Source organism: Hypomesus nipponensis, chromosome 2, assembly GCF_054491055.1.
Source record: "Hypomesus nipponensis isolate SF chromosome 2, ASM5449105v1, whole genome shotgun sequence".
In the NCBI taxonomy this organism is placed as follows: domain Eukaryota; kingdom Metazoa; phylum Chordata; class Actinopteri; order Osmeriformes; family Osmeridae; genus Hypomesus; species Hypomesus nipponensis.
The window spans coordinates 12829175-12856713 of NC_140362.1; the positions used below are offsets into that span (position 1 = coordinate 12829175).

Consider the following 27539-nt stretch of genomic DNA (forward strand, 5'->3'; position numbering starts at 1 on the left):
TTTTGTTGGATTTTTAATTGATTTATTTTTATTTCAAGTTAAGTGGCTGGTCATACATATATTTATTATAGGTACAACAATGAGGGTCTCGAGTTTAATTTACATTCATTCACAGGACCCATACGGAAATGCACACATACACACACAGGTAACACACGTGCACAAGCACACACACAAACACTCGCACACACATGCAGACACACACGAAGATGTGTGTAGGAAGAATGGGGAGAGGCAGAGAACGCTACAGACTACACATGCCTATTGTACAGTAAAACACAGGGTTCCTTTTATAAACAAGGACAATATAGTGGTGTTGGTAGTACAATGTTTATCTGTCATAACCTTATCGACGACTCTCCCTCATTAATTTCCTGAACTATTATCATTCGCATCTTTTTCAGATACTTTGATATTTAGTTACAGTATTGAGCACCTTTGTGAACGTGTTTGTGTTGAAAATCCACATGAGAGAGACAACAGGAAATCATTTGTTTGGCACTTGGAACAAAAAATGGCATTGCTTCAGCTAGCTGTTTTGTATTCATTGTTGGTTCTGTTCTTTAAAGCTGGAGACCGTTAAAACAAAAAGGATGACGTGTCTAGACTACAACTACAAGCAGTGGGGGGGGGGGGGTCTGGCTTTATCTCTGAGCGCGCTCAGTACGTAGGTTGGTGGCGCCAGCAGACGCGTTCAGGGCAGAGACGCTGCCATGCAGGGATCAAACCAGTGCACTTCAGAAGAATCGGTTAGGTCTATGGTCGGGACAATCCCAGAGCCATCTCGTAACGTTAGAGTGTTTACTTCAGCCATAACAGTCGACTGGAAATCAAATCAAAATGAAGCAGTGTTAGAAACTAGATCATCATTCAGTCATTGTTACAATTTATTGCATAGATTTTTAGAGGGTTAACACATTTTTGTAACCACCGAAGTTCACAGCCAATAAGAGATCCTAATGTGAAACATAGAAGGACAGCACATTTAACACGAGACATGATAGCCAAGATATGAGGGGGAATGTCGAAAAAAACAAAAACACAAAGCCCAGTAGGCCACAATTATAAATGAGAGGATGAGTTAGTCCACTCATGAAACGGACTATGACAGGCTTGACCTGCATGACGAGAGACAATTTTGACAGGACGAAAAACCAATCTTGACTGAGCCAGAACTGGACCTGGTCATTCTGGGCCTGCTGACATGCTATTGGTCAGGTCAAAGGAACATCCACCATCTCTACCCCGGGTCCAACTCAGCTAGCCAGCCAGGTTAGACATATTTTAGACAGAGACACAAAGGCTAAAGCATGGTGGCTAGAGACCTATTTGACAGGTAACTTGAGAAGTACATGACACATAGGTAGACAACTATACAACAAGTAGCTAGAGATTCATATGACAGGTAGCTATAGACGTAAAGATGGAGGAATGGGGGGGAGGATGCCTGCAACTGCAGTTCACATGGTGATGGACGAGGAGAAGACGGATGGGGAGGAAGAGGAAAAGCTGCATGGGGGACACATGCCAGAGGAGACAATGCTGAGACAGATTGTGTTGCCACTACCAGCCAAGGAGGAAAAGAGGCTTCAGAGTTATAGTCTAGGTTAGAGAGTTAGAGAAGCAGGGAGAGATTTTGTTTTTCTTCCGTTTTCCCACTGTAGTCCCTTAGTTATGACATCTGCCCAGGCGCTGTTGAAAAGGGTGCAGACAGGGACCTCAGCGTTTGGCTGGAGAAGCACTTCGACTTCCTCCCTGGAGGAGCAACGGGAAATGTGTGAATTAGTTGAAAAGACAACAGAAACATGAATTAATTCCTTCAGAATGGATAGTTATTGCAATTCACAAAGGATTAATCCTTCAAAGACCCTCAAAGTTTGTGTCTAAAGTTTTTCCTGACAGTATTGTGAGTGGTAATAAACATTTGCTGAAGCAAATATTTCCTCCTCTTGGGGACCTGACAATTTGCATCCCTGTGGACACTGGATCCTTTGAGACAAAACTACCAAATTGCCTGCTGGCCAAGAAGCCAGATATGACGTTCAATTTAACAGGAGCTTATTCCAAGAATAGACTAGCCTTTTTTTCTGTTTAGATGGTGAAGTAGGAAGGGCCAAGGATGTAAATGGTACACAGATTATACAAATGAGACAAAGCTTTTGGGAGAATGATTGGACTAAAGATAATCCATATTGTACAAAGCTGATAAATCTTTGCACACAGAAAGGAGGGCAGCCTTTGCTTTGAGCCTTTCGAACAGCCATTTGAGCTGCAAATAATTATCGGTCAGAGAAAAACGAATTAAAATGCTAAACATATTAAAAAAACTTTACTAACTAACTAAAAGAGTGTAAAATGGATAATGCTGTATCTCTTCAAATGAGATAAACTCCCCCGTTTTTACAGCAGAGAGTGAGCAGATAGGAAGTTCACTTGACATAAATTAGTTAGCTGGTGTGTATGAATAATAGACATTAGACTAGCCTATTCCTAGCAGCAGTATTGAACTCACACATAATTGCGTCGTATATATCATCACCATAACGGCATTACAGTGTAGGCCTTTCATTAATTGTAGCTGAACAGCAGCTCCATGGTCATGCTGTAGTTAGTAATAAGTAGGCCTCGCTATTGTGTAGTATAAGTAGGCAAGGTGTACCTATCATAAGCTAAGGAGTGCATTTACAAAATCATTGCACCCCCCCCCCCCCCATCCCCCTTCCTTCCCTCCCTCTCTCCCTCCTTCACACCTCCCATCCTTTCCCACCAAGCTAATTAACTGACTATGACTGAGCCTATCTTTTGCTATGCTAGGCAGGAACCCTGTTGGAATGAACCCAAGCCAGAGAAGATAGAGACTTGCTGGAGCGTGTCCCTCAAATAAGCCCGCAACAATCCGTGAGCCTCACTCTCTTTCAGGTAAACAAACCAACAATATCTAAACAAGGCGCCCAAAAGGATTGCACGACCTGAGTCGTGAGTCGTGACGGCGGTTATGAGGCAGCGCAGCGCCGTTGGTGCTACGGTGTGGAATGTATCAGAAGCCATAAGGTCTAGAAAATATCCAGCAGATGATGGAATGGTAGTTATTGCCCTTTAGCGGTTAGCATAGCCCTGGCCAGTCGCCACCATTGCCAGCAATCAAACATTATTGACACCTGGCTCTCCAATAGCCTTACTGGGCAGTAATGTTGCTTGCAAGCAACAAACATTTACTTTAGAAGCTCCCGACCCATACCCTGCACAGAATAGAAGTAATGGCATTAACCTACCTTCAAAATTGCATCATATATTGTGATGACTATCTTTTAAACTGTCTACCAGCTTGGATAGGTGGAATGTTCATAGCAATTTAAGCGTATGTTATTCATCACTTGTCGGTTAGGCTACTCACTGAATGTGTGGTGTCATCACTGAGGTGGAAAAGATATTCAGAAGAGATTGAGAACGTGATTAGTGTGAAACATTGCATCATATACCAATCAATGATTGAGCCAAGAAGAATCGTCTTTAGAGATTGACTTTTGGTTATTTTGTCGCTATGGAAACCTTTTGTTTTGCCGGTAAAAATAAATAAAAATAGGCTTACCATTTTGAAGATCTTGGACAGAGTTCCCTGGCCGTCAGTAGGGCTGGCCTTCTTAGCCTTGGCAGACTGCGACTTCTGAGACCCCTTGAGAAGAGACAAACGAAAAGAAAGGGGGGATGATTAGAGTGAGACAAAAGAAAGAGGTGGAGAGAGAGAGGGTGAGCCAACAGAGCCGCTTTCAGGACAGACTATGAAGTTTCCGGAGCCTGCCTCAGTATCAGATCCTAGTGTCTATCCCAATCCACCCAGTCAGGGATGGACTGGAGGGAGGCCAAACTGAGCCCAGATCATTAATGACTCGGACCCGAAACAAGATCAGTAGGCTATGAGTCAGCGGCGTGTCACTTTACAATCACATAAAAGGGCGTCTTCATGTCAATGCCCTCTGATACACTACATTTTAATCTCATCATCGTGCCTTGAAGATTGATGTTTAAGATTGAGAAGAGAAACCATCGAGATGAAACCGAGATTAAACATCTATATGGACAGATTTATTTTTTCTTCGAAAATCCCTCGGGGAGAAGAGATTATAGGAGTACTGTTTCATCTCAATCTCACTGTAACACGCGCACACAGACACACACACACACACACACACACACACAGACACTCCAAAACACACGCCGTTAGCTGTTAAATGACTCATAACACCCACAGCATCCACATATCAGTAGAAAGTGAGGAGGACGATGGTGCAGGATTCATGTCACCAAACAGAGAGGGGCTTTAAGAACAGGATGTTGACTGTTGCCTCTGGCGGGGGAGTGGCCTAAGAGGAGGGAGATTAAACAAAGGAAAGAGATGGAGCTGGTGGGCATGTATGCATAGATTACTGGGGATCCAAAGCCTCAGAAAGTTAGTATTATATGAAGATGGCTCAAAGATTTACAGGGAACGGTTTATGCCGTATACAATATTGACAGTTTGTGGTCTGTATATTTTGTAGTGTACACGTACAGTATATTTAACCAAAGGTGCCATTGCACCAGAAGGTAGTTTACGGGGCAGAAACAGAGACAAGAAAATCTGATGAAAGACGGGATCTTAACCCACCCCCCATCCCCCTAACAGTAGCTGGTCGGACATGACACCTCTGTCTGGAGCAGCGGTTAAACACCTACCAGGCCTAGCTTGGCTTGGAGTCCCCTCCACTGGCAAGGCAACAGACAGACAGACAGACAGGTAGAAAGACAGGTAGAACGATAGACAGGCGGACGGGCAGACAGACAGAGGGACAAACACACACAGAAAAAGAGACACACAGACAGTGGGAGTGTATGAGTGAGTGAGTGGGAGGGAGGGAAAGGGGGGCAGATAGAGAGGAAAGGTGAAAGACAGATAACGCCAGCAGGGAAGGCCTGGTTCAGAGACACAGCGTACAGTATGAAACAAAGGCCAAGGCACACATGATACTTCTCTAAGAAAACGGCATAATCCATAACTCTGCATGACCATGAGACGGAGCGACGTGATGGTGAATGTGACTCACCCTAGACTTGGGAGGGGCAGGGGACACCTGATGAGAGAGAGAGAGAGTCAGGAATATATTGCTTTTTCGAGCAACAGCTCCACTGGCGGTGGCATGGAAAAGCCGACCAGACCACAGATGGAAAAAAACAAGCATAGCTTTCCAATGCTTTGACAAAGTTTGCAACGCTTCCAATGGGAGGTCCCCTCAGAAGAGTTGGTAAAGACTCACAATGCCTCGGAAGAAGTGCACCACTGCGTTCTCCGCGCCGCGCTTGCGAGGGGACGCCGCGGTTGGCCTGGCGGGGGAGGAGGACAAAGCTCCACGGAAAGACCCCTGTGGGGGGGGGGGAGATGAAGAAGAAGAGAAAGAGGAGGAGAAAGTATGGAAGGATGTGAGGATGGGGGTGGGGGGTGAAAGAGGGGAAAGGGTCAAGGAAGAGGGAAGGTGAGGTACAGTAGATTGTGTTAGAAAGTCACGCCAGGTTCAAACCTAGAGGATGGACGGACAGTTCTAGAAAAGCCCCGTGGCTCAGTTCAAAGCCCCCTATGGTGACACACATGTCACCGTGGGAACCAGCTGAGGGCATATTGCCTAGCCGCGGGAGGGTCAAGGAGGCATTTTTCACTCGCGTAGAATGCCTGTCCTTCCATTTTAGTTTCTCCCTCCCTCCTCCCTCTCCATCACTCCCTCCCTCCCTGCATATTTGCTCCCTCCATCTCACTTACTCTCAATACAGCCATCCCCTTGGCCCACCTGTTGTGATATACTCCTTCACCTCTTCTCTCTACCTCCTTCCCCTGTGCTACTCTGCTCTATGGCTCTCCCCATCCCTTCCTCCTTCCCTCACTTGTTTCCTAGTCGTCTCACACTGATAAACTCACAGGACCCCCCCCCCCCCCCATTAACAACAACGTCACGTCTCAGACAGACTGATAATGCCTGTGAAAAACTCATTAAAAAAAAGCTCTCATGAAGACGTGTGATTTACAAACCAGAGCAGAGTTGCTCTACCAACTCAGAACTTGGAAATTCACCTCTATCAATTCACTTGCAGTTCTTTTTTTTTATCGCTATTCTTGCTGCATCATTTTTGTCAGCCTATGGTCTGCGGCTGTCTGTGCCACCAATCATCTCTGGAGGAGGGGACCCCTCAAAGCATTGCTCCCCCAAAGATTTCTTTTTTTTTACTGATATTTCTTGGGAGTTTTTCCATGTCTTCTTTAAGGGTTTTGGGTTGGTTAAGGTGCAGTTTGGTTGGTATGTTACCTCCTCTACTACATTGCTTGTTAAAAGGCCATACAATTAAAACAATATTTGAGTGAAAAGTGTGTGTCGTTGCAGAGGAAGACTCAGATTGGTGGAAATGAAGGATCAAAACCAGCGTTGTTTGGCACAGGTCTATGCTGTAAAGCTGGTTGGAGATCAGTTTGGGTCCTGTGGGGGTAATTTCTCCAGGTGGCTGAATCTTTCTTGGTTCCTTCTGAGAACTGCTGTTTTAGAAGTTTGCTAACTTTGTCCCCATTGTCTGCCCAGAGAACATAGGCAGACACACGCTCAAACGTTCATTTACAAACACACACACACAAAAAAGCACACACACATGCCTCTGCACACATATGCCCATGCATGCATAAACATAGTCTGCCTGGAGGGGAAGGATGCTGTGATTCTTTGCAGGTAAATCAAGCTCTAACCACCGCATCATCACTTTAGATCCTCCCAAACATGATCTTCTCCACACATGGCCTCCCACTGCAGGGCATGGGAGGACCTGCCATGACAGTTGTGGCATGAGGGGTGTAAACCAAGCCCTCAGGCCTTTGAGGTAGGCAGCCTTTTGTGCCCACACCACCAGCTCAACACTTGGTCTCTGGTTCTGTCGGCGGGCTGCGTGACTCAGCCACGTCAACGTTGGAGGCAGAGTGGAATGTCCACGGGCGGCTCACTTTTCAAAGCAGCGGGGAGAGAGCTGATGACTCGACGGCGCGTCGTCCCGATGTGTCTCACCCATGTAGCAGACAATAGGCTGTGTTAGGGATTCGCTTAGTTAGAAACTACAGTAAATAGACAGAAGCACACTGCGAAAGAGGGTCTCCCCAAAGAAGGGGACACACACACACAGATGAGTGGAAGGAGGGAACGAAATGGAGAGACGACAAAGGAAAGAAAGTAGTGGAAAAAGGAGAAGAAATGAGCGCAGGGCAGGTGGCGTGAGTTGATAGAGGGAGAAAGGGAGGTGAAACAAGAGAGAACCAGACAACAAGAGCCTCGTCTTGATTGGGAACGTGCGTCAGCGGTGATGTCTTTCCAGGTTTGGATGTGCTCAGTCATGACTCTCCACAGGCCGTGCGGTGTCCGGTTACACTTGCTATTATCTGAGTCTCTACTTTTCCGACAGAAGATGGTCATGTTTTGAAGGGAGCCAGGCTGTAGCCCTTTGGTACTACAGAAGCCCTGGAGAAGGGTCCTTTCTGAACCAAAGAACAGAGCCACGGATAATTGCGTGTTGGGCAGGGAGGAAATGTTCTTTTTGTTTGATGTTTGAAGAGAATGAGAGATGAGTGTGTGTGTGTGTGTGTGCTTGTGTAAGACTGCATCTCCTGGGCTTACAGCTCAGACATCAATGTTTCTCATTTTAGCCAGAGGATGAACAACTATGAATCAAACTGAGAAACGTCTCATTTACAATTCCCATGCATGATTGGGTATACATTTTGGTTGACATCCTTTTATGTGTGTGTGTGGGTTCTTGTTTGTATGTGGGGGGGGGCATAGCAGGTGTGTGTGTCTATGTTGAGAGAGCATAGCAGATATGTGTGCGTGTGTGTGTGTGTGTGTGCGAGGAGAGCATGGCAGCACTGTTGAATGTTGCAGTCGCAAAGCAGCTGACCGGGACTCCAGTGTTCCCTACTGGTCCAACCTCTCGTCACTCCGGAGTGAAACACGGCCCAAGCTGTACTCACAAGTGTGGAGGTCCACCATGAATTCACAGAGACTTTTAAGAAATGATAATGAAATTAAATTGGTAACCTTAGTAATTGTTTGTAGCATAGAGGATGTGGAAACCATCATTAGCTCTGTCACTCGAGATACAATACTGAGGGGATGGATACGTGGGAACAAACTCAGACATAAAGCAGCAGAATCACAAACAAACAATAGCATATCGAACTGTATCACAATTATTACCCTAACAAACAGCTGCTAGAGCAATGTTGACCCTCAAAAGGTTAGCAATGTAGGAAAGGTCTGAGTCATCGTCAGCACCAGTGTCCAAATAATGGACCAGTCTGACATCAGTCAATAAACGAAACACTCAACTGCTACTATATCCGCTTACTTAAATTATGCCTGCGCTCAAACATCGAAGTCACCACAGATCTAAACTTCTTATGCTCTTTTCAAGGGTTAAGATCAAATTTCACCACACAGCATTAATTTACCAGGAAATGGATCTGACAGGAAACAAGCATTACCTGTAGGGTAGAGTCCAAACATTTCCTGTACCCTGATGAATAGTATAATATGTATTTTTTTATGATACAGGTGTTTTCTTTATTTCCATAGCAAAAAGTATGTATTGAAACGGACAGATTTGAATGGAAAACAGGACAAGCTAGTTCACAGATGTGTTCTAAAGTCTCAGATGGCAATTCTTGAAACTATTTGACAAATAGTTTCAAGAATTAATCTACCGAATGAGTGCGCTCACACGTAACGTGGCACTTGACTACAAAACATTCCCATTCTGAATTCTTCAAGCTAATTAGTAACATTATAGTTGATTAATCTTAACAAATACAAACAATTTCCACTCATGACTCTTCAAATAACAACATTCTTTAAACTGGATATGGACAAATGACAAGGCTTTAGGTCAAACTCTCCAGGATCGTTGTAACATTAGCATATTTTCTTTTACCCTTCCTGTACAATACACTCCACTGGGCAGGTTGCTTCAGATTCTCTTTAACTGTCGACAATACATTTATTATTTAATGTAAAAAATGATCCTCCCAAAGAAAGGATTATACCAATTCTAATGCAGCTCAAACCATGTGAACCTCACAGACTGGAGTTAAGTCCTTGCATCCCATCCCTTGTATCATGAGTGGATTATAAAAGATAAGAGACATACTGTAGACATAAAAGGAATTAGAACAATGAAAACAGTGCTGAAGGTGATTGTTAAAGAGTTTAATCAAGCAGTAATCCAAAAGCCCAGGGACCAGGATTAGGTTAGGAACAGGTCATTGGTCATTTACAATTCACAGGAAGTACAAACAACAAGCAATGGTTGGATTTTCTCAAAGCATTACAAAAGGGATCAGCAAATTAGGATCCGACCTGGGTTTAAGATGACACCTACACACTCTTAGAACAAAATGCTGCTACCTTGAGTCATAACAGCAATTGCACTGTCACTGAATGAGCCACGGGTTGCATCAGTTTAGCCTGTAGAAAGGGGCTTTAATGTAATTGGTCTGTCCAAACAAGCTAGGGGGTTGGCAAACTTACCATGCTGTCCAGGTTATATCCACCCATACAATTCAATCACGTGAAATGTTATCATTGTTCTTTTATATTTCAGACTCTTAAAGTGATATCTTTACCCAGAATTGTATTTGTATCTGCCAATTCAATAATATTATTAAATTAATACAAATCAATGAATTCAAAATATATATATAGTAAACTTAGTCATGAGAATAGTCATAAATAACCAAAACTGTGGTGGAAAATAGAGTTACACTATCCTTGAGGTCAAGTTCAACAGCAACTGTTTTGGAATTCCAGTTTAAACTCTTAACAGAGCCGTTAGGACGCAGCTTTTCTTAAAAGATGGGTTAACCTGGGTTTTATGGTGAACAATAGTTGAACCTGGATCAAAACTGGAGAAAGGTACATCAACCTTGAGTTTAAACTTGGTGACAGTGCAATTGCCTCAACAGCAATTTTCACTTCTGGAACCTTTCTACTTGTCAGGGTAAAAGACACACAGGTGAACCTGAGGCGAGCTAAATCCAGCAAGAGAAGAACATCTCTGACAGGCTTTGGACCAAGACACTGGGGTGGAGTGCAGTATTAATTGAGAAACTGGAGTTAATATCTGAATGGTAAACAGACATGCTAAAGGTTGCATTATTTTGACGCTAGCTTTGACAGCTATACAAAGATGTACATTGTGACACACACACACACATATATGTATATAAATATATGTATATATATACATATTGGCTTGTGTGTTTTCCATTTGTAGTGGGGTAGTAGCTAGGAGTGCTCATGTAATATCTGTCAATTTACAGTATTACTAAACTTTGTCATTTGGAGTCATTTGGAATCATTTGAAATCCCACTCATTGTCCAGTTCAGGTAGCACTTAATATTGGATTCATTTCCTGAGTTTTGGCAAAAAAGGTATTGTTTTCATAAACATTAAACATCCCATTCATAGCCAAGTGTCAAAGCATTGACATTAAATTGAGAAACATGTTGATTTAACCCTAAATTGTTAAGTAGGATAGTCAAAGGACTATTGGTCATGATTATTTCCATTCTGACGTATCCCATATGTTAAATCGTTTTCAAATATGACAACCACTTAAAGGGGCTAAGTATAATATTTATAAACAATACTGTTTGATACAATATTCCACAAGGTACTTCTCAAAGACTGCCTTTGATCAGTGCCAGTAATACTGGAAATTAATACCTGTAAACCAACTATTTGAGCTGTTTAACGTCTGCTTCAAAAACTAAGCTAAGATAAGTTATTTTCAACTTTTTAGTGGCAGATTGCATCTGCTTTAGGCAACAGAGGTGGGTCAGACCTATCCATACTTGAGATATTTAAAACTATTAGTCTGAAGGCAAACCTTTGGTTTAAATACCTTTTCATACCGTAGGTTAAAACAAACCAGTAAACTGGTGAAACTATGAAAACTCTTGTCAGACGTGATATTAAAGAGACAGAAATACAACATATAACATATTGGTAAAGTCAACACTAACAGTTTTGTTTTGTCAGTCTAGGACACATTGATGATGTTCACCCAGCAGATGAACATTTCATAAGTGTATTTTCATTAAGATAAAACCAAATCTGATATGGAGTAGTGAGGGAAGGGCACAGGCAAGTAATAATAAAGCAATAAAAGAAAAGATGTAAAAATTGGCAATTTTACTATCCATCCAACAGGTAAACCTGTCCTATTCTGATAAGGCTTGGGACAATGCAAATTTTGGAAGCTTTCTGAAAGAGATAATCTTCAAGACCATGTTCTAAAAACAATCAACCCTAACTCTCACCCAGTTGAGGTCAACTACCCTTGTTCACTGGGTGCACTACAAGAACAGAGTTGAACAGCAAAACTGTTTCTCCAGTTTTCTGCCTGGAACTTTGGCTCCCCTCTTTGCGGACCTAATTCTGTACCGTGACTCTGCTAGACTTCCACTTACCAGGCAGACACAATATGACTCACCAGCTCAGTTTGTTTTACAATTTTTATAGTTATCCATATCTTCTATTATTTTCTGTACAACGTATGTTATGGACTTTTGTTTTGTTCAAGACAAAAAAGAGAGGGTGATATGCTCTAAAAACTTTTCACAACTCTGTTCACAATGTTTTTAAAAAGCTCACAACAAAATAGAAGTGAATCCTGAACCCTGTTACTGGTCAATGTCTTAATCTGTCAACAATTTTACCTGTCAATCTGTCGGAAAAGTAGCAAATTGCCTTTCGGGACAGTTTCCCAAACGATGACATGATCAATAAACTAAATAAGGATATAAACAATGTTACTGATAACAAGTCATTCTTTTTTAGTACCTGACACACAATGTACAACAACTTAGTTTTACACTATGAATAAACATATATATGATAACTATGTATATCATTACTTGCTAAAAGAGAGCAAACAATGGCAACTAAGAGAAACCAGCCAACAATGCTACCATTCACTGGTACTAAGATTAAGACCATAATGTACCACAGATACTAGAGCTTAAATTAAATAAAACTGTATCTTTGACAATGACCACATCAAAAATGAAAATTTGTATTACTCCAATTCACAGCCTCATCTCCAACCACACCCAAAGCAGATATCCAGTGTCTATTATAGTAACAAATATATCATTTCTATACAGTTTTGAGAAATCATATAAACATAAAAACACAAACCAAAATAATTTCCTTTCTTTCAAATTCTTGCATCGGGTCAACATCAAAATCATCATTTCAGATCCGTCCCTGAGCCCAGACTAGGAGTGTATTTTGTATAACTGCAGAGTGAGCTGTGTGTATTAGTCCCATATAACCCTTTTTCTGTCCTCACCTTGCTCTTCTTCTTCTTGTCCCCTCCAAAGAACTTCCCAATCTGATCCAGGAGCCCCGGAGCCTGCTTCCTGCGCCCCAGTCCAAAGGCTGACTGAGCTGAGCTACTAGTAGAAGCCATGGTGCGATAGGTGGTTGTTTGGTTTGGGTAGCGGTAGTATACTGGTCAAATACAGGGCTCTGTTTCCCGAGGGCGAGCGAGAGAGTTAAGGGGGAAGAAGAGAGAAAGAGAGAAGACGCAACTCTAGTCTAGGTCCTGCTCAGGGCTGTCCGATCCGCACTCCGAACCTGCTCCACTGTGCTCTTGAATGGTCTGCAGCTCGTCCGATTCAGAGGGCCGCTCTTTGAAGGTGTTGTCCTCGCGTCCCGGGGCATCTCGGGAGAAGAGGCGGACCAGGTGGGGGCGGGGCGTGGCGCCGTCAGCGTCAGCTGTGTTGGCGTCGGTCCAGGCCTGGCCGGGCCCCTCTGCGCCCGTGGAGTCGGCCGCCACCGCCGTCTCCGAGACGCAGCCATTGTTCTGGTTGACATCTGCCTCGGCCAGGCCTGTGCAGAAACAACAAGGGTTATCTATGGAGTAGGACCAGCATGGGGCATCAACAAGCAGCCCGGGGGACAATGAGTCCTTTTCAGTGAGCCCTACCCTGGGCTTGTTCCTGCTGATGGGAGACCAGCAAGGGACTCGCATTAGACCCACAGTGCTGCAGTGTAGCATGCACCTATGAGATGATATCCCTGCTGGAAGACTGGTTCAAGTCTGTTAGCAAGGTGTTTTGGTGTATTTCACAGCCACCATTCAACACTACCGAAGGTTGTGTGATGTAATATAACCTTATTATTTTCGGGAAGTACAGTATAGTGGTGATACATCATGTACCGAGCACCTAAGGCCGCATTCGCGAGCTCTCTTGAAACGTAAGCAATCAAATAATTCTGTTGTGTACACTGCGAATGGAACTCATTGATTTATTTCTTAACGCCTTATGCTTCTTGGCTTCCCATTTCTGTTTGTTTTCTCCGAGCAAAGCCAGGGCTGTGGCCGTTGTACTGACACAAAAATATGGTTATGCCTGTAAACCTCCATACTGTCGGAGTCTAGCAGGCACAGGGCATCCAGTACAGACCTGCCAATAAACAATACTCCTACTGTCCCCTGGCCGGCCAGAAACCGTGTAGAGGAACACCAGCCAATCTGAATGCTAATTCTGTGGGAACACTGGGCCATTGTCAGCCCCTGCATAGTTACTTCTGCACAACAATGGGACCAATGTCCCTAAAATAACTCCTATAAGTATGGATTTTCAGCCCAATGCACAGTGACACTTATCTGATCGGGGACTTGAGCACGGAGCAGGCAGGCTGGAAGCTGTGCAGGGCCCAGAGTACAGGACTTCACAGGGTTCCGTTGACATGTTGCAGGAGGCATGACTTCAAACTGACAATCCTCGCTAGAGGTGGGGTATGTCAGGAGAGTGGCTGTTGAATTTGGGACACTATTTACGTCAACGTGCCACAGGCATACAGTCTTCGATGGGACTTTTGGGGATCTACAACACAGCAAATAAGCCTTGTTTCTGATAGATAAATGATAGTGTCCATCCTTATTGACCACATAGGTCATCCGAAACAAATCAACATTGAACTGATCATGAGGAATGTAAGACCCACTAGTATGAACAACCAGCTTCAGTCCAAAGCCAGCCAGTCCGAAACTTGAACTAATATATCCACTAAGTGCATGATTGGAATCCAGGGTTTTCAGTAATAATGACTGCAGATCCTCCGAGATCCTCCAAGAGGGATTGGTTCAACAGCTAGCTGTCGACTTCTAGGGGACATGACAGCTCCCCAAGGCCGTCCCTGCTGGGGCCAGGCAGAATGTGACAGACTTGCTCCTCTTTCTAACCTTCCAAACGAGCAAGCAATCAGTTCATATCTCTCCTTGGAAAGGATGGGGACAGCAATAGGGGGAGTGTTGACAAGGGAATGGGTATGACCCGGAGAGACAGAGAAAGTGGAAGGATCGAGGCGAAATAAAGAGTTTCAGTCACCTTTATGACTCGTCCATCTCATTTCCTCTGGATATCAGTTTGACCTCCCCTCTTCTCTCCAACATGGCCTCACTTGTTTTTCGTGCACCAAACACAGAAAGGACCCCCCTTTTGTGTTCTTCTGCTCTCCTGTCTCTATCTTTATCTTAGTTTATTTGACTGAAAGAAAAGTGCTAAATAAACAGTTTATCTTGCTGCAATGCTCATTGTTGTCATCACAAACTTTCTGGAGGGTTTATCCTTGAAACTTTACTGTCTATGGATGGCAAATTATCGAATATCCTCTTTTCTTGTCTAGTTTTCAGCAGCTGTTATTTACTGGCAGCGTGGAACTGACTTTAAACTGTACTTAATTCATGTATGTCTTCGAGCCAGTCTAGTCTGATTTGTTAAGTATATTTACTGTTAAATTCTAGTCTATATATGCTACATGTTAGTCTATGCAGAACTATATACTAGTCTAGTATATTTGCTTTCTGCTTCTCTGGTCTATTTGGTAGACAGGTTTATCTGCTATCGGCTAGTCCTGTATATCTGCTAGTCAAGTCAATCTGCTATCTACTAGTCTATCTTCGAACAGTCTATCTGCTATCAGCTAGACTATTTCATTATGTATCGGATATATAGTGGTCTGTCTGCTCTGTGCAGGTCTTCCAATCAGCTGCTGCCCTGCGCGGTGACTTTACCTTTCACTTAAACTTAATAGCAAACCCAGTCTGACAGTCAATCATCTGATAACACACACTGTCCCATCTTAATGAGTCAGAAAAAATGGATGTAGTCAGAACATTTTTAAACCTTCGTCATCTTTTTTGTCATCTCATATAGAATTGCCTGGGGTAGCATTTAAACTGTGAAGGGTTTCTGAGGAAGATTTCTGTCTTTTCTGTAACTATTACCTTGAAAGATTAGACATCCAAGCCAGTGGTTGCCTGTGGCAAGATAATAAAAAGTAACCCATGATCCTGCACTAAACATGGCATTGGTTGTATCAACGCCTTTGTTGTGGCAAAAGTAGAAAGGAGGGAGGAAGATCGAGAGAGGAAGTGACAGACGAAAGTAAAGAAGAAGTCAGTTTGACAGATAGTTTGGAGGGCTACTTTGTGGAAAACCAATACCCACTGCCCCTGACGAGGTGTAACATGGAGCAGGATGTAAGAACACGGCGGTGTGTGAACTGTGATCCGTGGGAGTACCAGCTAGTGTTAGCCTCAGATACAGAGACAAACGCCTGAGCCATCCGCCCTCTTTATATCCCCCCAACGAAACACGCAAAGCCACAGCACGCGCGAATCACCGAACACAACGACGCTTCACACTGTGGGAAAAGAGGATATGAGAGGAGATCCAAGTCGAGGAGAAAACTAAAGGAGAGGAAAGGGAAATTCAATAATAAAAGAGCAGAGGAGAGGAGATGACACGAGACGGGAGCAGGCGGAAGGAGAGACAGGAGGAGGAGGAGAAGAGACGACAGGAGAAGACAATAGACGGCAGGAGAGGAGTCGACGGGAGTGGAGGGGGGGGGGGGAGACGGACAGAGAAGAGAGGCGAGGAGAAGACGCAAGGGATGCTGGCCTCATTGGCGCTAACCCTATGCATGGAGGAGGGGAGGTAAGGAGCAGACGAGTGCTGCACCTGTAATGGGGTTATGCCGCACTTCAATCCTTCTGGTTGATCTCATGGTCCCCTCGTGACGGCTGTTTTATTCATTCGCGGAGGAGCTAATTTAACGAGCCTCTCCTGAATGTCTATCACTGGGCTGGCTGGCGGCCCCAGGGTCACATTCTCTGGATCACTTGTCATAGGCTCAGAACACACAGCTATTACCACTAGAACATTCTTACCAACCAGGGCTATTACCACTAGAACAGGCTTAGCACAGAGTTGGCAGGAATATAACAGACCTAACACACATCTTGCCCCACTACCGTGGGCTTCGCACGCACAGCTAACATCACTAGCATGAGCCTTAGCACTAGCTGAGGTAACACTGCTAGCACACGCCTCCACCACAGCGAGCACACGGCTAGCACCCCTTGAACAGACTTAGCGTAAAAAAGAAGGGAAGGTTCTAAAACAATAACATGGTGGTGGGCCTGAGGCATGGGAGGCATGTCCTCCCGGCATGTGGCCCTGGGCCAGGCCTCCCACCCGAGATTCCAGGGAGAAAGAGGCTCACTGTCCCGCCCTGCCTCTGGCATGCTGGCCCTCCAGCCTTCTGGAAGATTCCACAGGGGAGGAAACGAGAATGGACGGAGGTCACAGTAGCCTCTCAGGTCACACTCCTCAGGTCAAAACTGGTGTCTGGAGACCACCTTCTAACAGATCATCTGCGAGAGGCTGCTGGAAATCAGGAGAGAATGTAAGAGACAGCATGGCCATGGTCTGGCCACATCTTTAGGAAGGGTATCGAGAGGTGGACTTCCTAGTTTGACTCCGGTGTAAAGCGCTTCATCATCCTCATTGAAACCAGTATCATCATATCATTAAAGTTGGAGCAAGTGGTTAGGTGTTCAAAGTTAGGGTTCAGTCTTAAGGTTTTGAGTTGAAGGTTGGGGTTCAGCATGTATGGTTGGGGTCCAGTGTTCAGGGTCAGGGTGAGGCTGTTGCAGCCTAGGCATGGTCTTGAGAGAGCGAGAATACACACATGCCTCCTCTCTCTCCCACTACACTGTTCTGGAACAATGGCAAACTTCACTCGCTAAGAAGAAAATCCAATCACTGACAATGGCTTTCTGTGCCAGTACAATGCAGCATTATGTGGCTTTAAGTGAACATATGGACATATATCAAACGCGCTTCATAAATCCTTCCGTCCTCAATCTCTTTGGATTTTGTTATCATTGTTATTGTGAACATTGTATCTCTCTGATCTTTCTAAAGCCATTTATTTATTGCATGGTGTGTTTTTGTCTGTGTAGGCAGTTAGTGTGTCGGTGTAGATGATGTGGCCGTATCTCAGGGTGGATGATGTCATCATTCAGCGCCCGTGGACATTTCCTAAGAGTTACTGAATGAAAGTGACACAGTAGAGAGAGATAGGGAGAGAGAGAGGGAAACAGAGACGGAGAAAGAGGGAAGAGACAGGGAGAGAGAGAGAGAGAGAGAGAGAGAGAGGGAAAGAGACAGGGAGAAAGAGGTGGGAGAGAGAGCGAGAGACTCGCAATGTATCATCCACAGGGCTATACTGACACATAAACAGACACTTTCACACATGAGAGAGGGATGTGAGTGATGCCAGCTGGAGGCTGGAGTGAGAGGCAGCAGCAGGGATTAGGACATTGGTCCCTCGTCTAACCACTGACATAATGAACTCATCTTCCTGCCTGCTTCTGTCATATACTGTATCTAGACACTGTGGAACAGGTTTGTCCACAGCAGGCTTCTTGCCTGGTTGATCTACAGCTCACTGCCCGGTTTAGCTTCAGCTCACTACCTGGTTTATCTACAGGTTCCTGACTGTTAATTTTTTTTTATGGGAAGCTTACTTCCTGGTTTATGAAGGAAGCTGGCCTGTATACAGCAGGCTTACTGCCTGATCTATATACCGCCTACTTGCTGGTATATATACTGCAGGTTTGATGCCTGGACTATAGAGTATACAGTAGGTTTGACGCCTGGTATATAAACAGCAGACTTGCTGCCTGGTCTATATAGCTTGCCTGGTGTATCTACATCAGGCTTGATGTCTGTTCTTTATACAGCTTCCCGCCCAAGGGCGGCACCAAATAATTTTTAATGCAGGTGCTGAAGGGGTGCTAGATCATTGACAGGGGGAGCTGCGCAATTATATATATATATATATATATATATATATATATATATATATATATATATATTATAAATACTATTAATAAATGAGCAATATTTTTGGGGGTGCTATCGGGGTGCTTTGGTCTTTCTTGGGGGTGCTGAAGCACCTGCTAGCCCCTCCCTAACGCCGCCCATGTTCCTGCCTCATCTCTATACCGCTTACTGGTCTGCGCACAGAAGGCATGCTGTATGTCTTATATACAGCTTACTGCCAGGTCAATCTACGGACAACAAATCCCTGATCCACGTCCGTCCCACGGCAGGGCAGTTCTCGAAAAGCAGCACACATGAATTCAACTTTGACTTTGAGCCGAGCAATAGATCTCCCACGTGTTTTACTTTGGCAGCACTGGGATGTGAACGCAGGGGGCCTGGGAGCTGGGTCCTGGGGGTTGTGTGTGAGTGTGGGGTGTTCTCTCTCTCCCCCCCTCTGAGGGACGGCTGTGTGCTCCCCTAGTGCGACCCTCCTCCTCTCACAGCTGCTTACACACTCCCTGATTGTCCAGCCAGATGGTCAAGACTGGATGACGTGGTGCATGGGATTCAGAAACCTACCGATTTGCACACACACACACACACACACACACACACACACACGCACACACAACACACACGCGCTGGCAGGCACACACACGCACACGTAGACACACGCGCGTGCACAAACGCACTTGTACACTCACACGCACAAACATGTACACAGACGACTGATACAGAGGGTGAAAAAGTACACTGACATCCTCTTACATTGGATTGCATTTCTGATGTTCAGAGAGAGAGAGAGATAGAGAGAGAGTGAGAGACAGAGTGAGCAGGAGAAATAGAGTGAACAGGACGAAGGAGAGGAGGAGAGATGAGGAGAAAGACAGGCAACAAATGGAGGGAATCTGAACAATGGTGTCAAACCAGAGAACACTGGCCCAGTGATGGATGTCTCCCTTCAACAATCAGAGCTTTGGAGGGCTGAGGAGTCAGGGCCCGGCCCTGTACCAGCTAGTGTTAGCCTCAGATACAGAGACAAACGCCTGAGCCATCCGCCCTCTTTATATCCCCCCAACGAAACACACAGAGCCACAGCATGCACGCACACACACACACACACACACACGCACTACACGAGTCGATTGAAGTGCAGTTTCTGTTTTTCGTCTTGTTCAGGTCTGTTGAGGGTCCTCACAGACTGGGTAAACAGTACAGTGTACCTCTCCGGCACATCCACCAGGATACGCTCGGTGGGGGGATCACCCCTGGGGGCAGGATGTTCAATTCTCAGGACATGGCTGTGGCTCTGTTTTCATTGTCTTCCTGGCCCGTTGATTTGCAATCCAGTTAGTAACGAACTACAGCAGGAGTAAGATGAGTGCTTCCTCTGTCTCATCCCTCTCTCTCTCTCTCTCTCTCCCTCCCTCTCTCTCTCTCTCTCTCTCTCTCTCTCTCTCTCTCTCTCTCTCTCTCTCTCTCTCTCCCCTTTCTCCTCTCCTTCCTCATCCCTCTCTCCTTGCCTAATCCCTCTCTCCTCTTTCTCATTGACCCCCACCCCCCCCCCCCCCCTTCTGTTCATCCCTCTCTAATCACTCCTTCATCCCTTCTCCTCTCTACCCCTCCTCTTTTCTCCTTTCCTCTCGTGTTATAACTCAATAATCCTACCTGGCCAAATCGATTATGTGCCTTCCAAAGTTCACTTTAGTAGCCAGACTGCAAAACTTGGTTAGAATACCGCTAATACAGTCTACAATTCTATTGCCTTAGGCTGAAACGATTGAGTCTTGTCGACAGTGACAGGAAGACGGTATTTGAGAAGGGGAGGACCGTGTAGCCCTGTTCACCTCCTCATCTGTCTCTTCCCCAGTAAACTGTCCACACCTGCACATTCACCATATGCACTTCATGCCTAGGTTCCATGTCTTGAATAATGAGGTCTGACACCCGCTGACACTAATGTGGTTTCAGAGTCTGTGGAAAAGCACACCCTCTCACATCAAAAAAGATAATGGTGGTAGTGGTGGTGGGGTCTAAGATGAGACTGACTCATCCCTTGGATACCCGTGTTCTTGTGTTTATAGATGCTGTGGGCGTATGTGCATTTTGTTGATGTATGCGGGTGTGTGCATGCATTTTGTGAATGTGTTTTGTGTGTGTGTGTGAGGTGAGTGTCTTTGTGAGTGTGTTCAATGCACGTGTGTGTGAGTGTGTGTGTGTGTTGTTGATTGTGGGAAACAGTCTAACCCAGAAAAATCTCATTAGAGCAAAACAAAGCCTGTGTTAGTCCAGCCCTGGTGCTAGCTGGCCTTCTCCTGTCGTTATCTCAAACAAAGACAGGGAGGACTCCTGGGGCCCATCACACCAATTCACACCTGCACTGAGAGAGAGAGAGAGAGAGCGAGAGAGAGAGAGAGAGAGAGAGAGAGAGTAAGAGAGAGAGAAAGTGAGAGAGACAGAAGAGGCAGGCTTGGAGATGCCAGGGGCAGGGTAGAAACCTGGAAGGCAGATGATGTCAGATAATGGCCAGCGTCCAGGCCAGGATGAGTTTTGGAGGCAGGAGCCTCAGTAATGGACTACTAACAGCCTTTTAAAAGGACACACATCTGATAGCCCCTCCCCCACAACCCCCCCCCCCCCTCCCATAGAGGTGTGAGAAACCTCTTAGGACACGCCCCACAAACCCAGGATAGACATGTCACATCATGCCAACCGCCTGCCCCCACCCCAAACCTGCCTTCGAAGCTGGGGGAGACTTCTCGGAACACCGACGCCTGCTGATGGCAGAGCAAACAAGCGCGGGGAGCACTTAACCACCACTTACCCGCTTGCCATAAAACACTTTCTCCGTTGTTATATGGTGGTAATGGTGGAGATGTACACTGGGCCTATACATATTCCATATTTATGTACACGGCTTTAGCTGGCGCCAGATTAGTTAAACTCGTGTGCTTGCCCAACAGGAAGTCAGGGGTCTCTAAGCGAATTCTGAGTGGTTTTGTTCCCTTTTCCAGAAGTCTGATAAGAGATGGTGTGTTTCTTACGTGCTTATCGGAATTAAATGCTGACACAGCAAGATAAAGGGGTTAAACATTACCACCTGTTGAAACAGAAATGACCTCGTAAAGGACCAGGCACTAAGGCTGGCAGGGCCCAGCCAAGCTCGTCGTAATCGAAGGTTTCTAGAATGACTAAGTGCCTGGTGTGGAAACACTGACCTTAAAAGACCTCAGACTCATGGCGATGACTCGTAACCGTGACATCATACTAATATCCTGTTCATTGGAAAATAATGTTTGTGGTGTGTAGTATGATGAAGATGACGCAGAATCTCCTTACCAAAAACTTCATCCTGGGAATCGGGTTCGGCGTGGATCTGCTGCGTCATGGTTGGTTCTGGTTCTGGTTCTGGTGATAAAGCCTGGAGAGGGAGCGCACACACACACACACACACAGGTGAGTTGCTATGGCAACAGAAGGGGAGCATGTGCTGTGCAGGGTGGGCTGTTGTTGTTTGGAAGCTCCAACTGCATCAGCACAGTCACACAAAAGCACCCCAGCACATTAACCACCGTGGCTCTTTATTTAAGCATGAAACGTACTGACAATACCCATCCATCCCATTCCCTCAAGTCCCAACCTCCGGCACCCACCACCCACTCGCACATGCCTGTTACAAACAGCAAATCCAATGTGTGTGTCAATGTGAGCGCGTGGGTCCCTCAGAGAGGCATTTCCAGGTCCTGCAGTGACTAGGCTTGGACCCAGGGTGTGTCTAACACACCCCAGGGATCAGTAAAGGGGGAACTGGATTAAAGGTTTCGTCCAGTCGCGTTGCTACTAGCCTTCTTCAGACCACCTAGTGTGGTGTGGAAGGGACCGCCAATAGCAGAGTGCAGGCGAATAAAGAATAGCGAGGGTTCAATTATCGAGATGTCGTCTCTCATCGCCTTCTCGAGAATGATAACCTATTCTTCTATTTTCCTTTTGCCCTCTCTCATCATTTTTGGGGGGAATCCATTGAATCTCTGTCTTTATTCTACCAAGACAGCCGAGTCCCCCCCCCCCCCCCTTCCTCCCCAGACTAGTCTATTTTTTTCTTATATTTGTTCATCATTTAGTCACCTGATTATCTGGACTTTTGCAGCACCTAACCTCCATCCCTATCCACTCCACCGGTCCACGAGCGTTTGAGTCATACTGCCGTGGTGCCAAGGAACCCACACCCATCTTCCCCTCTGTTCTCTACCGTCTTCCCCCTCTCTCTCTTCCTCCCTGCCTCACTCCCTCACGATGCTCTCCTCGATTCCCCTCCAATCTTAGATCCTCAACTTTTGTCCTCTTCACTCCCCTCCTTTCCGCTCATTTCCCCTTCTCTACCCTCCACCTCGTCTCCTCTCATCCTGAACCACTTCTGTACTCACCTCACTTTGACTCTAATTCACCTGTCGAATGAGGTGTGTTAAATCAAGCTGCAGCATAGCGCTCCATCGACACAAAGCAATCTTTGCTGCAGTGTGTTACAGACCTTTACAACTCCCAGTTAGCAGCTGGAAATATTTTCAATTATACAATTTTGTAAGAATACTCTGTCAACCATGGTATAGCCTACTCTTGAATACAATTATAAGGTCAGTTGAACCGATTTTCATTTTCTATCCGTTTTCTATCAGTCAGCCTGGCGGTCCCATTGATTGTTAAAGAGACGTTTTGTGTTCAGTTCAGGCTGGTTCATGTAAAAGGGGAAGTGAAGGAAAGTAAACATCGTTCATTACTGAGAAATGTGACAGACCCAGCGGTGTAACCTGACAACTGTTGATTGATAACCTCTGTGATCTGTGCTGCTGTTGTAACTGTGATCAATGCTGCTCTGAGAAATATGCTGCTGTCATGATATTGAAGGACATGGAGCTCCATAATGGATTCGTTTTGACGCTTTTATCCATATCTCTGACCTCCTTATCTGCCGTCAAATACTCTAACCACTGAGCTATACCTTCACACATACACACACATACCCCATCTCTACACACACATACACATACAAACACACAGATTTAATTATGCAGAATGTTGTCCAATTACCCAAATGCAATTACCAAATACAAGTTGGGTCTTCAAGATTGACGACAACCCTGTCACTCTGAGAAGACAGCGATATTAAATGTTCAGTGGTAGTGATAACGCAAAATTAGAATTCATTTTATACATGAGGCTTACAATAGAAGGCAATTATTCAGACAAGAAATACCACACACTGATATGCTACTATCCTCTGTGGACTGTTACCAGAGCGCTCGACTGGACGGCAACTTCCTGTCTGAATCATTCATGTACATCCCAGATATTGATTCTCACAAAAACCTCGGCCTGGGGTCGTGAAACACAGGGAAAAAATTAGAAGAAACGGGAGAGCCTCCGTATCTGCTTTTGGAAAGGTTGTTGGAGACATTTGTCACCTCTGTTATTACGGGGAGAGCTATCTCCCGCACAGACATATAGTGAGAGCTGCCGCCTAGCTATACAGAGCTGAGGAATACAGATAACAGTCACGACGGTAGATTAGTCTGTCATTTTGAACGACCATTTTCTTTTGGAACATTCTACTTTTAGACTAGAAAGGTGGAGAGGGAACATGCAGCGAACGCGAAACCTTTCCAGTCCTGTCACCCTTTCAAAATAGCCAAGAAAAAGCTAGGCCCCAATGCCCTCTTCACAATCCCATCCCCTCTCTCTATGGAAAATATTGGCACCCCACCATGCGGTGGGTGACAGGCAAGACAGTTAGACGAGCCCCGGCCAAGACAATGACAACACAGAGCCTGTTCTCCGAGGTCCTGGACAGACAATCCAGTCAGACGGAAGACCGCAATGCGCCTTCGCCTCGCACTCAGCATCCAAAAGCCTTAGGCTCCCTCCTCTGGAAGCGTAGCGCCAACAGTCTCCCGTGGCTCCAACTGAACGCGAGCCAGGACCACGACTCTCTTCTTGGGGCGGAAACGTCTCCAAACTTCCAAACGCTAAACTCAGCGAGATGTAAACACACAATAGCCAGGTGGCTAGCAATAGCCTTCACAGTCCAGAAAATCGGTTTGAATAGATGCAGGGCTCGGCAGTTGGCAGAGACAGTAGCGTGTCGGCATGCTGGGTATGCGTAGCTCAGGCGTAGGCCTGAGGATGCATTCCATCAGACACAGTCTGGTGTTCAAGGTCCCATCCCACCGAGAAGAGATTGGCAAATTCTGGAAATGTTATGCATGACTCCTAAACATGTTCTGGCTTCCATTGCAAATAAGTTGCTGTCAGAGGCGAGGTGTGGAGAAGATAGACAGGACGTTTATGAATAAAGCATGGTCTGGAGATAAGGGGAAGGTATCAAACATTTGCTCTCCCAGGATGCCTGTGGCCCAGATTCCTGATTTCTTGCAGACCCACTCAACCCAGAAAGGGCCAATTACAGTTACTGACGCTGGCTTTAAACACCGTGGGGCTCTGCATTGATGCTGCGCATTAAATGCTACACTTTATGCAGTTCGATACTTTCCAGTCCAAGGTATTGATCTCACTGCCATTTATCTGATACAATTGTGAAACTAGTCCTCAAGATATTTTTCAACACGCCACGCTCTGGATTGAAGTATAAGGGTGATTGGGCATTCTCTGTGGCTGTCCCAGGGCTATTGAATAGCCTTCCTCTGTGTTTCTGGTCTTCTCCTAGCCTCACTATGGTTATATCCTGGATGAAAAGCCATCGATTATCCTTGGCTTTTGAGTCTCTACAAGGCACGGTCCTCACTTTCCAGTCAGGTCATGCGTAGTTTGTTTCTTGTGTCACTTTCTACTTACTACTGTAGTGCGCTTTGGTTTTTAAACGTGCTATGGACTTGCACTTTATTTTTTAAACGTGATATACAAATAAATATGGTTGCTTGAGTGATTCCCTGGAGATTTGATTCTAACAATCTTTATGGAACGCATCTGCAATGAAAAGAACAAGATTTAGGTCCAGTCAATTAGTGTATTATTATTTTATTTTTTTCTTTGGCCATCTCTTGGTCTTTATTTCTCAAACCACAAAACGGATTTCATAATGATCTGGGATGGTGGGTGTCAAAACAACGGCTTTTGAAATCCCATTTCCACAGTGAGGTTGGTGTGAGGCTGTGAAGTGGTGAAGATGTGTTCCAGCCAGAGCTGGATCTTGATGACTTTGCATCTTGATGACTCCCTGCATTATCTGCAGTATTTTTTAAGGTGTAACAAATGGACTTAGGTAAGAGAAGTTAATCACTGGATGTCATTAAAGCCCATTACTGCCTGTTTAAACCCCTCCAACTTCTACTCCCACGCTAGGACCAGAGAGGATAATAGGTTGGCTACAATTTCAGGATTCAAAGAGCAAAGACCTATGCAGCAGGCATACAATCTCATTTTAATCACCCTTGTCCTTCTCAATTAATGGCCCATCACATGTATCTATTTTAAGTCTAAGTAGAGTGACAGTTGGCTAGCCCACAGTGCCACCTCACCACACTCATTTGGCTATATGGCCCTCTAAGGGTACCATGCTACATGAATTAACCCCAATTCCTGCCGCACTGTATAAATAGCACTTCATTAAATAGGAATTGAACATCCAACTCAGCCACCATGATGATGGCCCTGCGCTTCCCCTGACTGGTCCCAGAACCAGCACCAACGTTCTCGGGTATTGTTGCCACGACAGGCCTTAGCCTCTGTGATGGGGTGGTCTGGTCACCACACAGTGCACCAGTCGACCAGGGACCATTGCAAGAATGTGCTATCAGATAAATGAATCAACAAGAGAGACATGTTGATTCACCAGTACACTGTGAGAGATGAGCTAACAGGGCAGCCATGTTGGAGAGATGAGCTAGCAGGACAGCTATGATGGAGAGATGAGCTAGCAGGACAGCCATGTTGGAGAGATGAGCTAGCAGGGCAGCCATGTTGGAGAGATGAGCTAGCAGGGCAGCCATGTTGGAGAGATGAGCTAGCAGGACAGCCATGTTGGAGAGATGAGCTAACAGGGCAGCCATGTTGGAGAGATGAGCTAGCAGGGCAGCCATGTTGGAGAGAGGAGCTAGCAGGGCAGCCATGTTGGAGAGATGAGCTAACAGGACAGCCATGTTGGAGAGATGAGCTAGCAGGGCAGCCATGTTGGAGAGATGAGCTAGCAGGACAGCCATGTTGGAGAGATGAGCTAACAGGGCAGCCATGTTGGAGAGATGAGCTAGCAGGGCAGCCATGTTGGAGAGATGAGCTAGCAGGACGGCCATGTTGGAGAGATGAGCTAGCAGGACAGCCATGTTGGAGAGATGAGCTAGCAGGACAGCCATGTTGGAGAGATGAGCTAGCAGGGCAGCTATGATGGAGAGATGAGCTAGCAGGGCAGCTATGATGGAGAGATGAGCTAGCAGGACAGCCATGTTGGAGAGATGAGCTAGCAGGACAGCCATGTTGGAGAGATGAGCTAGCAGGGCAGCTATGATGGAGAGATGAGCTAGCAGGGCAGCTATGATGGAGAGATGAGCTAGCAGGGCAGCTATGATGGAGAGATGAGCTAGCAGGGCAGCTTCAAAGGAGAGATGAGCTAGCAGGGCAGCTATGATGGAGAGATGAGCTAGCAGGGCAGCTTCAAAGGAGAGATGAACTAGCAGGGCAGAGGGTAGGGGAAGGGGTTGCTGTCAATTGTTGTCCCAGAGTTCTCAGAATTGGGGCAGAGATCAATGGCTCATCTGAACTATCAAACCCCTTTCTGCTTACAGAGGCATGAGGCACACTGGGGTAATCAGTGTACTGTGGTTGCTAGTGTTGTAGTTGAGAACTGACATGACTTGGGACTACGGCCACGGTTGCAGAATGGCTTTTTATAATGCGTCTAATATCGCCATGGCAACTATGTCATTAAGGGTATTCATACGTCAAAAAGGCATTTGCCTTTAGACACGACACTGTCCGTTCCCATTTACCTAATTCACATCTAGGATGTTGCTCTGCTCCCTTTCCACTCCTCCAGTTTCATCTGACCCAGGCTAATGCATTGCTGCCTAGCAACACTACCACTCAAGAGACCAGGTGAGTCTATCAGCACGGTTTAAAAGTCCTGCAAAACCTTGACTCTCTCAGGGTTTAGCCCCGCTGAAAACACAGCGCCTCAAAGACCGGTGTGACTGACACGTCAGTCAACAGAAGGGAGAGAAAGAGAGAGACAGAGAGACAGAGGTCAGGGAAGGAAAGAAATAAAGTGAGATAGATAGATAGATAGATAGA

At 45.6% G+C, this 27539-nt stretch overlaps 2 protein-coding genes across 7 annotated transcripts in view; both read right to left on the reverse strand.

The window, feature by feature from the left end:
* On the reverse strand, positions 1-12671 carry LOC146300877 (myelin basic protein-like). Of its 6 annotated transcripts, XM_084706874.1 has the most exons (7): positions 12410-12543; positions 5292-5396; positions 5082-5108; positions 4714-4743; positions 3590-3673; positions 3395-3413; positions 1-1755 (listed from the first exon to the last, which is right to left on the reverse strand). In XM_084706874.1, the coding sequence occupies exons 1-6, from the start codon at positions 12527-12529 to the stop codon at positions 3411-3413; spliced, it is 369 nt and encodes a 122-aa protein (XP_084563000.1). In that variant the 5' UTR covers positions 12530-12543; the 3' UTR covers positions 1-1755; positions 3395-3410. The 6 variants fall into 6 exon arrangements, with proteins under 6 accessions (XP_084563000.1, XP_084563026.1, XP_084563018.1 ...); XM_084706900.1 differs by lacking the exon at positions 4714-4743 and having other exon boundaries at positions 3590-3664; positions 12410-12671; XM_084706892.1 differs by lacking the exon at positions 4714-4743 and having other exon boundaries at positions 12410-12671.
* The window catches only part of LOC146300878 (myelin basic protein-like), a 23561-nt gene continuing 8674 nt past the window's right edge, over positions 12653-27539 (reverse strand). Inside the window, exons 3-4 of the mRNA XM_084706846.1 lie at positions 21585-21666; positions 12653-12951 (exon numbers count right to left, since the gene is read on the reverse strand). Of these exons, the coding sequence (XP_084562972.1) occupies positions 12653-12951; positions 21585-21666 (381 nt within the window). The remainder of the gene's footprint in view (positions 12952-21584; positions 21667-27539) is intronic.

What these genes read in the sequence shown, in the direction of transcription:
- LOC146300877 (XM_084706858.1), bottom strand. Translation starts at nt 12,529, where the DNA reads ATGGCTTCTACTAGTAGCTCAGCTCAGTCAGCCTTTGGACTGGGGCGC. An exon ending in TGCACTTCTTCCGAGGCATT is followed by an intron (nt 5,109 to 5,291) that starts GTGAGTCTTTAC and finishes CTCTCTCATCAG; the next exon opens with GTGTCCCCTGCCCCTCCCAA. An exon ending in TCCAAGCCAAGCTAGGCCTG is followed by an intron (nt 3,674 to 4,713) that starts GTAGGTGTTTAA and finishes TCTCTTCTCAAG; the next exon opens with GGGTCTCAGAAGTCGCAGTC.